We start from the raw sequence: 15,982 nt of genomic DNA, 5'->3' as shown, positions 1-15,982 counted from the left end.
GGAAAGTGATCGATACTTTCGGCTATTGTCATAATTCTGTCACTGAGGAAATGTGTGTCATATTTAGCTAATTTTAGGTCATTTTTATTTTATTCTGCAATGTCTGAGGACAAGGCTGTTGGGCACACATGGTGATAATTTGTTTTTAAGATGTTATTTATTTATTTTTGGGAGGTAGAGTTACAGACAGTGAGAGGGAGAGATAGAGAGGTCTTCCATCTGCTGGTTCACTCCCGAAAAGGCCACAATGGCCAGAGCTGCGCTGATCGGAAGCCAGGAGTCAGGATCCAGGAGCACTTCTGGGTGTCCCATGTGGTTGCAGGGTTCTAAGCACTTGGGCCATGTTCTGGTGTCTTCGCAGGCATAGCAGAGAGCTAGATTGGAGAGGAGCAGCCAGGACTAGAACTAGTATCCTTATGAGATGCTGGTGCCAAAGGTGTGGATCAACCTACTGTGCCACAGCACTGGCCCCAGTGACAGGTTTTCATGATTCTGTGGTTCTATCCCTGTGTATGGAACGTGGGTATTGCAGAACTCAGGAGGCCTAGAACATTTTGTTGTTCTTAACATATATAAGGTTTATTAAAGCAAAAGGGGCACTGAAACACTGGGATGTCTTCAGTAGCCTGAAATGAAAGCAGGATTCCTCGCTTGAACTGTGGTATTTCATGTTCCTTGTACATATTTGATGCTGCTCCTTTTTTAGAATCCTGTGTAATCATGGGTTGGGTCTTATGTCTTCTTGAGAATAGGTTTCTCTCTCACTGATAGCTTTCATGTCCTCCAGATGCTTAATTTTATTAGACTCCCCTATTTTCCTGTCCTCTTTTTCCTAAGGACTCCTGAATCCGTACTGTTTTCTCTGTCATACACTAATGGTCATTATTAGTCTTATTTTTTTTTTACAGATTTTATTTATTTATTTGAGAGGTAGAGTTACAGATGGTGAGAGAGAGAGAGAGAGAGAGAGAGAGGGAGAAGATAGAAAGTCCTTCCTTCCATTGGTTCACTGCCCAGATGGCCACAACAGCTGGTGCTGCACCAATCTGAAGCTAGGAGCCAGGTGCTTCTTCCCGATCTCCCATGAGGATTCAGGGTCCCAAGCTCTTGGGCCATCTTCTGCTGCTTTCCCAGGCCATAATAGAGGGCTGGATTGGAAGAGGGGCAGCAGGGACTAGAACCGGCACCTGTATGGGATGCCGGCACCCCAGGTGGAGGATTAACCTACTGTGCCCTGGCGCCAGCCCCAATGGTCATTACTCTTCATGTTCCTGAAACTTATTGATTATTATATTCTGTTCAGAGCAATTCTCTCCATTTTTATTTTTCCTGGTTCCAGCTTTTGAGTTTTCACATTCTTTTGGTGTAATTCCCTCATTTAATCCTCTAAAGTAGAAACTATCTGCCTCTTCATAATCCTTTTGCCATTTTTTAAAAAATGTTTTAAATTTTATTTATTTGAAAGACAGAGTTACAGTGAGAGGTAGAGACAGAGAGAGAGAGAGATCTTCCATCTGCTGGTTCACTCACCAGAAGGTCGCAATGGACGGAGCTGTGCCAAACCGAAGCCAGGAGCCGGTAGCTTCTTCCAGGTCTCCCACGCGGGTGCAGGGGCCCAAGGACTTGGGCCACCTTCTACTGTTATTCCAGGCCACAGTAGAGAGCTGGATTGGAAGAGGAGCAGCCAAGACTAGAACTGGAGCCCATAGGGGATGCTGGTGCTTCAGGCCAGGGCATTAACCCACTGCAGCACAACGCTGGCCCCTACCATTTTTGTTTTTTAAAACCATTGGCAATGGGGTGTTAGGTTTCTCAGCAACTTTTTCCTCGTATTTGCATTGGTTGCTGCTCTCAGCTGCTAATTTTCTGTGATGTGTAATTTTTGTCTATTCACGCTGGTTATCACTGGTCTATAGGAGTCAGTATCACCAGCTACCACTGAGCATTTTTGACTTTGTAAAGTTCTGTGTCCTTGTTAAGTTGTTTGTGCAAATAAGTGGATGTGTTAGGATTGTGTTTTTCTAAGTATGGCAGCATAGTCATGAGGCTGGAAATCCTAGGGATCAGTTCTTAGACCAGTAGGGCCGCTGGGATCTTATGCTGTATATAGGACAGTGGGGTCTGCCTAATTATCTGAACTAGTGTAGAGAATATTACAGGATGGTCTTCTGATACAATGTGGCTGACTGTGGACACCTTTAATCCTAGAATGTGATGAGATAGAAAAATGGCATTTTCTCAGGCATGGTTACTGATGTTCTCTGATGTTGGCCAATTTCCCTTTAATTGGTGTGTGGAAATCAACACAATTTTGGGCCAAAGGACTTGATGGGCAGAAGAGGGCAATTTTATTGGCCTGCCAGTTCTGCTGTTTTGTTTCAATGACTGGCACTTTTTATTTTATTTATTTTTTTGCTGACTCTATTTGAGAAGGAAACTGGAGATGAGTTGACCTAAGCAGAGTGAAGAGCCAGGTGGGAACCAGTGTTAATAGCAGACCTGGTCAAAGACAACCTTGACCTTAGCTTTGTGTGTTCTGAAAACAGAATGGCTGATTCCTCCAAATATCACTCAGCTGAGGTCCTTTCCCTATCCTTGTCCAGTTTCAAAATGCATGACGAAGATTTGCATGAAATGAAAGAACACATGAGACCCAATGAAAACAGTGCTGTGAACAGCTGAAGGGAAGACTGTCAGGCAGAGTTGGGTGAGAGCCATGAACAAGACTTTCAGCAGCACATCAGGTATATTCAGGTGAAAGGAAGTCCTAAACCACCTGCTTAGATTTTCATATGCTGCTTATGTTTTCTTTTTTTTTTGTAACAAACTGAGATTCTCCTTTCCATTTCAAAATCCTCTTGTTTCCCAGAAAACTCTATATCTGCCCTAGACAAATAACCAGTCATTTGGGGAGTGAACCAGCAGATGGAAGACCTTTCTCTCTGTCTCTCCCTCTCTCTGTCTGTAACACTACCTCTCAAAAAAAAAAAAAAAAAAAACACTAAAATCTTAAGAAGAGTCTGATGTGATAGATATGTCAACTACCCTGGTCCAGTCATTGGTCATTATATATATGAATTAATGTCACACTGTATGCCACACAAATGTACAATTTCTATGTGTCAAATAAAAATCAATGAAAATTCCAATAACTACTGAAAAAGAATGATGAATGGCATGTGGATTCCTTTTGTGCATGTTATTGTCCTTCTGTAACACTGGTTTCTCCAAACTTTTTTTAATCTCTGGAACATTTCATTTCATTTTTCAAGCTGGCTAAAGCAGGGAGGAAGCAGAGAAGTCATCGTCAAAAATATATCCATGATGGAGAAGTTATTTTTCAAGGTTATTGATAAGCAGAAACATATCTCTTTAAGATGACATCACTGTGGGGCCAGCTTGGTGTTACAGCCAGTTAAGCCAATACTTGTCATGATCCTATTCCATATTGGCGCTCCATATTCAATCCCACCTGTTCCTTTTTAAATGGAAATCCAGCCAAGGTGTCTGGGAAGGCCGAAAATAGCTCAAGCACCTGGGTCCTGCGACCCTCATTGGAGACTCACATGAATTTCTAGGCTTCTGTCTTTAACCTGGCCCATCCCTGGTTGTTTGGACCATTTGTGGAGTGAACCAATGGATGGAATCTCTCTTTCTCTCTCTCATTGTTTTTTTTTTTTTTTTAAAGATAAAGATTAATTTATGGAGCTGGTGCTGTAGCTTAGCAGGTAAGGCCTACGACTGCAGTGCCGGCATCCCATATGGGCGCCTGTTCGAGACCCAGCTGCTCCACTTATGATCCAGCTCTTTGCTATGGCCCAGGTCCTTGGACCTCTGCACCCACATGGGAAGACTAAGAAGAAGCTCCTGGCTTTGGATTGGCACAGCTTCAGCCACTGTGGCCAGTTGGGGAGTGAACCAGCGGATGGAAGACTTCTCTCTGCCTCTCCTTCTCTCTCTATGTAACTGACTTTCAAATAAATAAATAAATCTTAAAAAAATTTATTTGAAAGGCAGGGTGGCAGAGAGAGAGGGAGTGACAGAGAGGTCTTTGATTCACAGTTAGCTCTTCAAATGGCCGTAATGGCTGTGGGTGGGCCGGGATGAAACAAGGACCCAGGAGTTTCTTCTATGTAGGCCTCCTATGTAGGTAGCAGGGGACCATGTACTTAGGCAATCTTCTGCTGCTTTCCCAGGCACATTAGCAGGGAGCTGTATCTGAAGAGTAGCAGCCAGGACTCAGTTCACTCCCATATGGGATACTGGCGTGGCAGGTGGTGGCTTAACCTGCTGCATTACAATGGTGATGGAGTTCTCTATTTTTCTGTGTATTTGCCACCGCCCCCAAGCCTCCCTCCCTGTCTCTCTGCCTTTCAATAAATAAATAAATGTTTAAAATAATTTTGTATAGTTCTCCTGGAATATTAGTCTGAAAACATGGTTTTTCCTTATCTTTTAAATAATTGGACCAGAAAACAGATTATGTTTACCAATACAATGCCTCAACTTGTCTTTGAATGGTCCTTTTTGACTTCAGAAATATGCCTTCTGAATACTAAATGAGCCAAGTTTCTTTGAACTCTGTTATCTTTATATAAAAATGTATTTGAACAGCAGTGATAGAACAGACACACACACACACACACACACACACACACTTACACAGACAGGGAAACAAAGAGATCTTCTACCCTTTAGTTCACTCCCCCAAACTCATAACAGCCTGAACTGGGTCTGGCCTAATCCAGTAGCCAAATACCCAATCTGGGTCTCCTAGATAGATGGCAATGATCCAAGTATTTGAGTCATCATCTTCTGCCTCCCATTGCACGCATTAGCAGGAATCTGGTATCAGAAGTGGAACTGGGACTGAACTGTCACATTGATACGGGGTGCAGGTGTCCACAGTCGTGTGTTTGTTAAGAACTATGTCACACACATTCCCAACATTGTAATAATCCTTATTTGCCTTTGGAATTTTTTCCCATTGTAGTATTAGTGTCACTTGAGATGCTTTTTTTTTTTTTAAATATTTATTATTTTATTTATTTGAAAGAGTAACAGAGAGACTTAGAGCCAGAGAGAGAGGCAGAAGTCTTCCAACCGCTGGTTCACTCCCCAGTTGGCCATGATGGCCGGAGCTGTGCCCATCCGAAGCCAGGAGCCAGGAGCTTCTTCCTGGTCTCCTAGTGGGTGCAGGGATCCAAGGACTTGGGCCCTCTTCTACTGCTTTCCCAGGCCATAGCAAAGAGCTCAATCGGAAGTAGAGCATCTGGGACTTAAACCAGCACCCAAGTGGGATGCCAGCACTGCAGGTAGCGGCCTTACCTGCTATGCCACAGCGGTGGCTCCACAAATAAATCTTTTTTTTTTTTTAAAGAAAAAGAGAGGGGCTGGCGCCATGGCTCACTTCGTAAATCCTCTGCCTGCAGCTCCGGTATCCTATATGGGCACGAGATTCTCTCCTGGTTGCTCCTCTTCCAGTCCAGCTCTCTGCTGTGACCCCGTAGTGCGGTGGAGGATGGTCAATGCTTGGGCCCTGCACCCGCTTGGGAGACCAGGAGGATGCACTCGGCTCCTGGCTTCCGGTGGGCACAGCGCCGGCCGTGGCGGCAATTTGGGGGTGAAACAACGGAATGAAGACCTTTCTTTCTGTTTCTGTCTCTCACTAACTCTATCTGTCAAATAAATTAAAAAAAAAAAAAAAAGAGAGAGTCTATTCACCGGTTCAGATGAAAATGTTCCCCTTAAACTAGTGACTGAAGGTCTGTAAATTCCATAGGGCCTGAAGTACATTCTGCTGCCTCCTTCATGAAACCCACTCAGGTTTTCAAGATTTGTGAGGACACCGAGGAAAGCGAGCCAGGGTAAATGAGGGAAAGAAGTAAGTGTATGGCCTGTTCCAGTTAGGTACACACAGAAATTTTCATTTTCTTACCTTCCAGGTCAGGTTCTAGCGTGGGCGCCCGCGGCTCTCGGGAGAACTTGACGGGAGCCCCCAGCTCAAGTCCAAAGTCGCCGGCGTTTGCGTCATCCTGCGCGCTGCTCCTGCTGCCCCTCAAGCCCCTCAGAGAAACCGCCGGGGCCGCCACACCAGACAGGAGAGGAGTTAGGACGGCCCGTGCCACAGAAGAAAGATAACAGAGGTGAAACCTGGCGCAGAGGTGACAGCGAGAATGAATGTGAACCGAGAGAGCTGGTATTCAGAGGCCGGACGAGAATATGCTCACGTAATCAAAATGTTGGGAAATGGACGCCTGGAAGCTTCCTGTTGGATGGTGTGGAGAGGTTGTGTCACATCAGAGGGGAATTGAGAATAAAGGTTTGGATAAATACCTCGGACGTTATATTGGGTGGTCCCGAGACTATCAGGCTAACAACGCTGCCGTCATGTACAAATACAGCGCACGTGAAGCTGGAAGTCTGAAGGCCTGTGGTGAGCTTCCCCAGCAAGCGGAAGTCAATGAAACGGATCCGTTTGGTCCTGGAGGACGTGGTGAAATCCAGTTGGATGACATTGGACTTGATGATGAAGACGCTGATGCTCTCTAAGTGGAACTGAACATCTGACATTACAGTTTTTCTGAAGATTGTCCTGCAGTTTGGATTTTGGCCACGACCCTTAAAGAAGATCCAAGTTTCGTTTGCACAGGGGCGGCCTCGTGGCCTACCTGGTAAGTCCTCTGCCTCGGACGCAGGCATCCCATGTGGACGTGGATTCGAGTCCTGGCCGCTCCACTTCGGGTTCAGCTTCCTGCTAATGTGCCTGGGAAAAGAGTGGAAGATGAATGCAGTGTTTGGGACCTGCTTCCCACCTGGGAGACCTGGTATGATACACATTCTTTTCATGATCTTAATTTACCATAAATGTATCTATAAAAAGTATTTCTAAAATGTTTTTAGAAACTATTTTAATAAATTTGCATTTGTAAATTAGTAGTTCAGAAAATGAACACTAGGTGGCAGACAGTTATTATTGAAAATATCGATGTAATTGTTGACTCTTTTTTTTTTTTTTTTTTTTAAAGACAGGCAGAGTGGACAGTGAGAGAGAGAGAGAAAGAAAGGTCTGCCTTTGCCGTTGGTTCACCCTCCAATGGCCGCCGCGGCCGGCGCACCGCGCTGATCCAATTGCAGGAGCCAGGTGCTTGTCCTGGTCTCCCATGGGGTGTAAGGCCCAAGGACTTGGGCCATCCTCCACTGCTCTCCCTGGCCACAGCAGAGAGCTGGCCTGGAAGAAGGGCAACCGGGACAGAATCCGGCCGGGACTAGAACCCGTTGTGCTGGCGACGCAAGGCGGAGGATTAGCCTAGTGAGCCGCGGCGCCGGCTTTGTTGACTCTATTTTAGAAACTTCACTATGGGTAGGAAATTTCCCGAAAGAAAAAATTGATTGTGTGTATGCATGTAGAATACTTTTACAAAACAGAAAATTCTGTTAAACCTGTTATTTTCATAAGTTGCTAGAAATTTGAGTGCTTGATAAGCAAAGTATGTATAAATGAGATTTTAATTTAACGACAACTTGTACAAATTAGACCTTTTTCAACCTATCCTAAGCTAGGGAAAAAAAGGAAATAATAAAAGAGATAGTCTCCAGTTTCTGAATGAAAGAGAAATACAGTAAAATATTATGCTGCAGAATATATTGTACCCTTCTTTGTGTTAAGGATACATTTTATTTGGACAGATTTTTTTCCCCCTTGTATTGAGAATTTAGGTTTAATCATCCTTCTTTATTATTAGATATCAACTTGAATAAAAGGAAGTTAGGGTTGGGCTAATTAGACCTTACCAGCCACACTGAAAACTCGTACAACCTTCAAAACAGACCTATGTTGTGTTTATTGTGGAATTGTTCGTCTCTTGATTTCCAGAGAACTTTTCAGTAATGAAATGTAATACCCAAGGCCATAAACACACACATGGCTTCAAGAAAAACAGGCAAATCTCTGATCCCTACTTTTGCTCTGATTTCTTGTTTGTGGACTCTGGATTCAAAATGTGAGGTCCTCTAGAACATTAAGTGAAAGAATGGAAATTTGAAAAGAATAGAGCGCATGGTTGTAGCTCCTGTTTCCTTTTCTCTGGGAATGTCTGAACAGTTATCTAGGTGGAATTCTTCTGAGTGCAAGGGCTGGTTTTTAATATTCATAGATAATCAACTTTGAAGAATTTATTTAGCAATTGTCTTCATTGGTAACCTAAACCTAGGATATTTATGTTCCTGTACATTAAATTATTTTGCTAAATTTATGGTCTATATAGATCCTTCCGATTTATTTTATCAAGAGTATTTGACCTCTGCATATGTGATACAGTTCCTGTTTAGGATAGTGTAACTTTGAGTTTGAGAACTCAAAGTTTGAGAACAGTTGAGAAAACTGTAAGTTCTCTACTTAACTCCTTTATTAAGTATGGCTTGTCTGAAGAATTTTTAAAATTAGGCCTATGCCCCTAATTCATGTATTTGCTGTTGATGTATTTAATTTTTTTGCCTAGATAATTACCACGCAGTCTAATCCTGCTACATCCTGGAAAGTCTCAAATCATAATGATTTGAATAGTTCAGGTAAAATTGTTGCAATGAAGGTTGGAGGAATTGTTTTACCAGCTTGTTTTTGATGGGGAAATTGTATAGTTTTGTTTGTTTGATTTTAATTCAAGTAAAGAATGAAAGTGGTCCTCAAACATTTGTTTTTAACTTTTTTTGGTTATACTGATTACTATGACCCAATAAGCAATGCTTAGAAAGAGAATAAAATATTTGAGAAATCAAAAAATATTGAGAAGTAGAAAGAGAGAGAAAGTGAGAGTAAGCGTTCCCGCATGCATTGAGTCACTCCCTAAAAGCCTCTGAAGGTAAGAGCTAGCCTGGATTGGAGCCAGGTCATCCACTTTTGTGGCGACAGCCCTATTATTTGAGCTATCACTGCGACTTCCCAGAGTTAACACTGGTTGGAAGCTAGAGTCAGACCCAGAACAGGGAATTGTACCCACATTCTGATCTGGGACACAGGATTCTTTAACTGCAAGACAAAAAGCCCACTTCTTAAATTCAGTTCTTTTCAAAATTTTGCGCATTCCATGGCCTCTGCAACTTCCTTGCATTTGTTCTCTTTTTCTTGCTCCTCTAAAATTATGAGAATATCAGGGAGAGTTCTTAAAATAATGGAAAAATTTGCATTTGTTACAGAATCCAGAGGAGGGGACAAACAATAGAATTCTTCTACATGGAAGCCGTCTGGCAAATAAATGAGGAACTGGTGCTGAAAGTGTCAAGGAGATTGTGTTCACAGCTCTCAAAATTCAGACCCACAAGGCACCCAGGAAAACAGGTGACAATCAGAAATTGCATGCTGCCTAGATTATATGTATGTTGAATACATTGTTATGACTGCATTGTTCCAATGTAAGATTGCTATCTTCTTTTCCTTTTAATTTTCCTTTTTTTTTTTTTTATTTGAAGAGAGAGAAAGAAATCCCTCTGCTGCTTTATTCTCTACATGGCCACAATTGTAGGGCTTGGCCATGTGAAAGCACAGAACCCTTAACTCATTCTGGGTCTCCCACATGAGTGGCAAGGAGAGAACCCTTGAATTATTACCTGCTGTCTTTCAGGGTGCCCATCAGCAGGAAGGTGGATTAGACACAGTTGTGGATTTGAACCCAGGCTCTCTGATACGTCATGTGGGCGTTTCAGGTGGCGTCTTATGCTGTGCCAAAAGGCCATTCCAACATCATCTTCTTACTCCTTTTCTGAAACTAACAAAACAAAGTGTGTAGGGCCACTCTGACATGGCAGGGAAGTTCTAATTCCCTGCTGTGATTACTGAGGGTGCAGAGAGCCTGTCTTTTCCCTTCAGATTGTTACTTCCTCTTTTCCTTTCTAATTTCTCTTTGTGTATTCTTTCCATGCACATAGCAGACCATGCAAACCAAATGGCTGACAAAAGGAGAAAACCAGTTATTCCTCAATTCTCTTTTGGCTGCTATTCAAAATGTTCAAGGATCTATTTGCAAAGATGTTTATTTACTACATTATATCCTATAGTAGTGAACACCTGAAAGCCCAAGTGTCCATTAATAGGATAACAGTTGAGGGAAATTACAGCACAGCTAGATGATAGAATGGTGTAGAATCACGTATAAAAAGATCCTTGGTGTCTGGCATTGTGACACAGTGTGTTAAGCTGCTGCCCGTGACACTGGCCTCCCATATGAGTGCCTGATTCAAGTCCGGGCTACTCTGCTTCCGATACAGCTCCCTGCTAATGTGTCTGGGAATTTAGTGGAGGATTGCTTGAGAACTTGAGCTCTAACCACCCACGTGAGAGACCTGGTTGTAGTTCCAGGCTCCTGGCTTCAGCCTGGCCCAGTCCTGGCTGTTACAGTCATTTGGGTTCTAGTCCCAGTCAGGGAGTCGGATTCTGTCCCAGTTGCTTCTCTTCCAGGCCAGCTCTCTGCTGTGGCCCGGGAAGGCAATGGAGGATGGCCCAAGTGCTTGGGTCCTGCACCTGCATGGGAGACGAGGAGGAAGCACTTGGCCTCTTGCTTCGGATCGGCACATTGCGCCAGCCGTTGCGGCCATTTTGGGGGTGAACCAATGGAAGGAAGACCTTTCTCTCTGTCTCTCTCTTTGACTGTCTAACTCTGCCGGCCAAAAAAAAAAAAAAAAAAGTACTATGAACAGTTGTCCTTAATAAAATAAATTGGGTGATCTGGATGAAATGGATTGATTCAAAAGAACACATAAACCATCAAGTGTAAATAAGTTGGGAGTACCTCCCATATTTTTTGTTGTGTGCTTTTGCTTTTTTTGTTGTAAAACCGTGGTGATTTATTGATATTGTGATGAAACATTACAACACCATGAAGGGCAGTGTTTTACTAAGATTGATCTTTGAAAAACATGTTACTTCCATTTACTTCTTGTTGAAAACAGTTTCGCTAGTATTCCTTCCTTAAAAGAAGTATTCTATAAATTTCATAAAGTTGTGAACTCACCTAAGTGATAATGTAGATCTCTCCCTGATACTCCTGTCAAGCTGTGGTCTTTCTTGTTTCTTCCCTTGTTGAATATTCTGGTTAGTGGTGCATTAACCCGTGATTATAGAGTGGACTGCAATTATGTTTTTGCAAAAGTCAAAGGAAAAAAAAGAAAGGAAGGGAGGATGGGGATTGAGGGAGGAAAAGAAGGAGTGAGGGAAGATTGGTTATCTTAGAATTGTACCTATGAAATATGTGAACTCTGTACTCTTTATATTAATAAAGATTATTTTAAAAATGATATTTCTTCTGTTAATACTATTCTAAATTTTAAGATATTGCTTTGTTATCAATGAAAGTAATGCTGATATTGAGAAGTTCAAGTCAAACACATTCTGCTTCTTGGCAGACATGTTTTTTTCTTCCCTGGATGTTTTGCCTTGGTATTTTAAAAATTTCTCCATAATTTGTCTTGGTGTGATTGTTCTTTAGCTGATTTGAGTTGAAATCTGCATATGCTTTCACATTGAAGTCTTGTTTTTATTTTTTAATTTTAATGTTATTATCTTTTTTTGTTCCTCATTTGAAATTCCTGTGTATCAATTCTTCAGCTCTTCCCTTCTCTCTGGGTTCCTATTTGTTTCCCACAGGAATGCCTGCTAATTAGATGGTGATGACCTTCTCCTGTCCATATGTCTCTTAATATTTTTAAGATATTTCTGACTGTTCTTTCCTCTCACCTTCTTGGTGAATGGGTGTTCCAGCTCACTAATTTCTTCTTCAACCACATGCATCGTTATTTTTTTTTTCCATTTTTGTCTTTTTGATTTCTCAGCTTAGTAATGTTGTATATCCCTCGTATTTTTATTACAACTGTTGTCCTGTGAGACAACCACTGTCAAAGATTTCTGCATCTTATAATTCACAGTCTTGTATGTGTCCCACCACATTACATCAGGATTAGTCTATGTGACCAACAGAGTAAGGTAGAAATGGTGATATGTCAAATCCAGGTTAAGTGATAATAAAACAAAGTCGTTCTTTTAGAATCTCCTTCTTTAGTGCCACAAAGGAAATTCAAACAGCACAGAAGTGATAGCAAAGACTTCTTCCCCCTCCAGTCTTTTACTGCCTGCTTGAACAGGAGACAGTTTGTAGACAACTCTGTTAACACATTCCTGATCTCCTTGAACTAGATGAAGATTTTACTTTAAGAAAGCCAGTTGTCATGAACAAAGTTTCTATCAGGTGCTACAGGATACCCAACAAATTTAGTAGATGGTTACTTTAAGAGGAACAGTTATGAGACTTTAAAAACTGATTAGAATGGTAGAGGTAAAAGATCAAAAACATAGAAAAAATAGTGCTTTTTAACCTTCTGGAGTGAACATCGTCAGAGATTATTGTATTTAGAGATTTTGACAAAGCCATAAGAAAATTTTTAATCGGGGATCCTTGAATTCCTTCCAAATTGTTGTCTATTCTTCTTCCCTAAATAATAGGAAGTGGTGGGGGGCAGCATTGTCTTGCAGTGGGTTAGCTGGTGCAGGTTTGTATCCCAGCTGTTCTACTTTGTGTCCAAGTCCCTGTAATGTGTTTGTGAAATTAGTAGAGGATGGCACAAATATATGAACTCTTGCCACCCACGTGTGAGACCCCGACTGTGTTCCTAGCCTTTAGCTTTAGCCTTGTCCAACCATAGCTGTTGCATCCATCTGGGGAGTTAACCTAATTGGATGGACTGTTTGTCTCTTTCTGTCTTTGATGCTATAATTCTGCCTTTCAAGAAAATAAATATTTTAATGAAATTATAGGAAGGCAATTTATATTTTAATGTTTTCTTTCAACTGCACCCATTAATGTAGTATTATTTTTAAAAGATTTATTACTTATTTGAAAAGTAATGTTAGAGAGAGAGAGAGAGGGAGGGAAAAAGAGTGAGAGAAAAGAGAGATTTTCTATCCACTGGTTTACTTCTCAATTGTCCCAGTGGGCCAGGCCAAACACAGGAACCAGGAATTCCATCCTGGTGTCCTGCATGAGTGGCAGGGACTCAAGTACTTGTGCCATCTTCTGCCTTCTTCTCAGCTGGCTCAGAGGTGTAGCAGGCTAGCGTGCAAGTGCACCCTATATGGGGTGCGTGCATTGCAAGTTTTGGCTTAACCTGCTTTGCCACATGCCTACTTGGAAGATAACTTTTCCTGTAAGTCTTCTTTTATCTGAAGGTAACTGAAACTCTGAGAGCTTTCAGTAGCTTATGATGTGTCCAGAGTCAGTAAGAATGAGAGTTAAAAAGAAACATGAAGGATGCCGAAATCCATGTCCCCTAAAATGCAATATGTTGTCTCCTTTAAAAAATCCACCCAGTTTTTGTTAAAAAAATAGTGGGTCCATAAGAAAAGTTAGGATAGAGAGAGCAATCAAAAAGAAGAAATGGGGCAGGGTGGGTTCTAGGCTGATGAGGCCTAGAAACACATTAATGCCTGGATCCTATGAGCTATTATTTTGGGAATGTTAAAGATAGCCTCATCCTGTGCATCTTCCTCACTTCCATTATACTGTTCCCCTCCAATTACTGGAACCTGAAAATGATGAAACAATTTTCATTTGTGCAGTGGATTCCAGGGAAGAGGAGTAACAGTGGAACTCTTTCACTTGGGAGTTGGTTTGATTCCATTCAGGAGGAGGAAATTTTGCTGGAGACATTGTTGAGAAGGGGTACTAAATGCTCTTCTGTTGTGTTCACATCCCATAAATGATAGTTTCACATACAGCAAAAATCAGAGATGAGGACAATCAGAAAGTGCATGCTGATTATTTTATTGGCATATGGAAAATAGGGTTATGACATTGTTGTTCTAGTGTCTTGGATACTTCAGGGACATTGTGTTTTATTCACTTTCTGAAAGAAAGAAAAAAAGAAGAAAGTTTATTGAAAGGGCTTGAGAGGGCAAGAAGATCAAGCTCCATTACTGGTTTCTCTGAAATAAGAACATCTTTTCTGGTCATGTCTGTTAGTAGTTCTGTGTACTTTCTGTACTTGGAGGTCCCTTTCTTTCCCCAAATTGGGAAGTTTTCTGTAATTATTTCACTAAATAGGCCTTCTAATCCATTCTCTCTTTCCATTCTTTCAGGAACTCCTAAGACCTGTATGTTGGGTCATTTGATAGTATCCCATAAATCTCCAACACTGTTTTTAATTTTTCTACTTTCTTATTTTTGTTGGTCTGACTGAAAAATTTCCAAAGATTTGTCTTGTAGCTCAGATATTCTTTCTTGAGCCTCACCAAGTCTGTGGTTAACGCTTTCCACTGCATTTCTTACTTGATCTATTGAATTCGTTATTGCTCATTTTTTCATTTTTAGTTCTCTTTAAAGTCTCAATTTCATGGGAAAAGTTTTCATTCATGTCATGCATGGATATCTTTAATTTATGGATTTGCTTCTCCTTGCTTCTGAGTAATCCTATAATTATGTTGGAGAACTTAACTAAAATGATGGCATCTTGCCACTGTATCTCAAAATAACTGAGTAGAAATCTTTAAAAGTAGGGTTGAGGACTATATAGTTTCAACATCTTTCAGGTTCATTCATGGCACACCATAGTTAGAGAAGCTTAGGCAGTAGGACTTGATAGAGAATGAACTGGACTCTTACCTGTGATTGACTGTGGATTATTGTGGTGGTTGTCCTTGGGGAGGGCCTTGTGGTCTGTTTCCTTGAAAACGTGATTGTGGACCCTGCTGCGGGCCTCCCTGCTGGGGTCCTCCCTGTGGGCCTCCCTGCTGGGGTCCTCCCTGTGGTCCTCTCTGCTGGGGTCCTTCCTGTGGCCCTCTCTGTTGGGGTCCACCCTGTGGGCCTCCCTGTTGAGGTCCTCCCTGTGGTCCTCCCTGCTGGGGTCCTCCCTGTGGGCCTCCCTGCTGGGGTCCTCCCTGTGGGCCTCCTTGTTGCCGTCCTTCCTGTGGGCCTCCCTGTTGCCTTCCTCCCTGCTGGGGTCCACCCTGTGGGCCTCCCTGCTGGGGTCCTCCTTGTGGGCCTCCCCTCTGTGGTACTTCCTGTTGTTGTCCTCCCTGCTGGGGTCCTTGCTGTGGGCCTCCCTGCTGGGGTCCTCCCTGTTGTGGTCCTCTCTGCTGGGGTCTACCCTGTGGTCCTCCCTGCTGGGGTCTTCCCCGTGGGCCTCCCTGCTGGGATCCTCCCTGTTGTCGTCCTCCCTGCTGGGGTCCTCCCTGTGGGCCTCCCTGCGGTGGACCTCCCTGTTGGGGTCCTCCCTGTTGTCGTCCTCCCTGTTGTCGTCCTCCCTGTGTGCCTCCCTGCTGGGGTCCTCTCTGTGGGCCTCCCTGTTGGGATCCTCCCTGTTGTGTTCCTCCCTGCTGAGATCCTCCCTGTTGGGATCTTCCCTGTTGTTGTCCTCCCTGTGGACCTCCCTGTTGGTTTCCTTGGCTAGTGTTGTTCTGTTGGCCTCCGTGTTGAGGTGGTCGCTGCTGGTTTCCAGGGTGAGGTGGGCGAGTAGAATTCTGCTGGCCCCCCTGTGGTGGGCCACCTTGGTTTCCAGGGAAAGGTGGGCGGGTCTGGTTATGTTGGCCTCCTGGGCCCGGTGGTTTGTTCTGATGACGAGTTTCTTGGCTATCATCATCACTTTGACTTGTTGCAGAGGTCTGGCCTAGGTTTCCATACTCTTCATGAGGCATCACAAGAATAGATGAGTTTAGTGACTGAGAGTCTCTATTGTTAGCTCCTAACCTGATCACATGTTACTTACTCTGTCAACCTGTCTCCTGCTGCGACATTCCCCCATCCACATTTCTTTCTTAAGTACTACTCCTATTAAAAATGTATTGATATTGTAGAGAGCTTCATTCTTTGTTCTTGTGAAAAGTATTTTTGTTCTAATTTGACCTAAGAGGAGCTCTTGGATACCTTAGAATTGTGCTAAGTATCTCCAAGTACAGGACGGTACAAATGTCTCTTAGATTTTTATTTTTTATTGTGAACTA

General features: G+C 42.7%; 1 protein-coding gene across 1 annotated transcript; it reads right to left on the bottom strand.

Annotated features, from left to right (window-relative positions):
- Nucleotides 1–13,792: 13,792 nt before the first annotated feature.
- Nucleotides 13,793–15,618, bottom strand: LOC138843655 (high mobility group nucleosome-binding domain-containing protein 5-like). The gene is made up of 2 exons (XM_070048353.1): nucleotides 14,646–15,618; nucleotides 13,793–13,890 (listed from the first exon to the last, which is right to left on the bottom strand). Exons 1-2 carry the CDS (start codon nucleotides 15,616–15,618, stop codon nucleotides 13,880–13,882), a joined length of 984 nt encoding a protein of 327 aa, XP_069904454.1. The 3' UTR covers nucleotides 13,793–13,879.
- Between the last annotated feature and the right edge of the window lie 364 nt (nucleotides 15,619–15,982).

The sequence above is a fragment of the Oryctolagus cuniculus genome, chromosome 9 (genome assembly GCF_964237555.1).
Source record: "Oryctolagus cuniculus chromosome 9, mOryCun1.1, whole genome shotgun sequence".
In the NCBI taxonomy this organism is placed as follows: domain Eukaryota; kingdom Metazoa; phylum Chordata; class Mammalia; order Lagomorpha; family Leporidae; genus Oryctolagus; species Oryctolagus cuniculus.
This window is presented reverse-complemented; position numbering and strand designations above follow the sequence as displayed.

Coding starts and splice junctions, on each gene's coding strand:
- LOC138843655 (XM_070048353.1), bottom strand. CDS start 15,618: ATGATAGCCAAGAAACTCGTCATCAGAACAAACCACCGGGCCCAGGAG.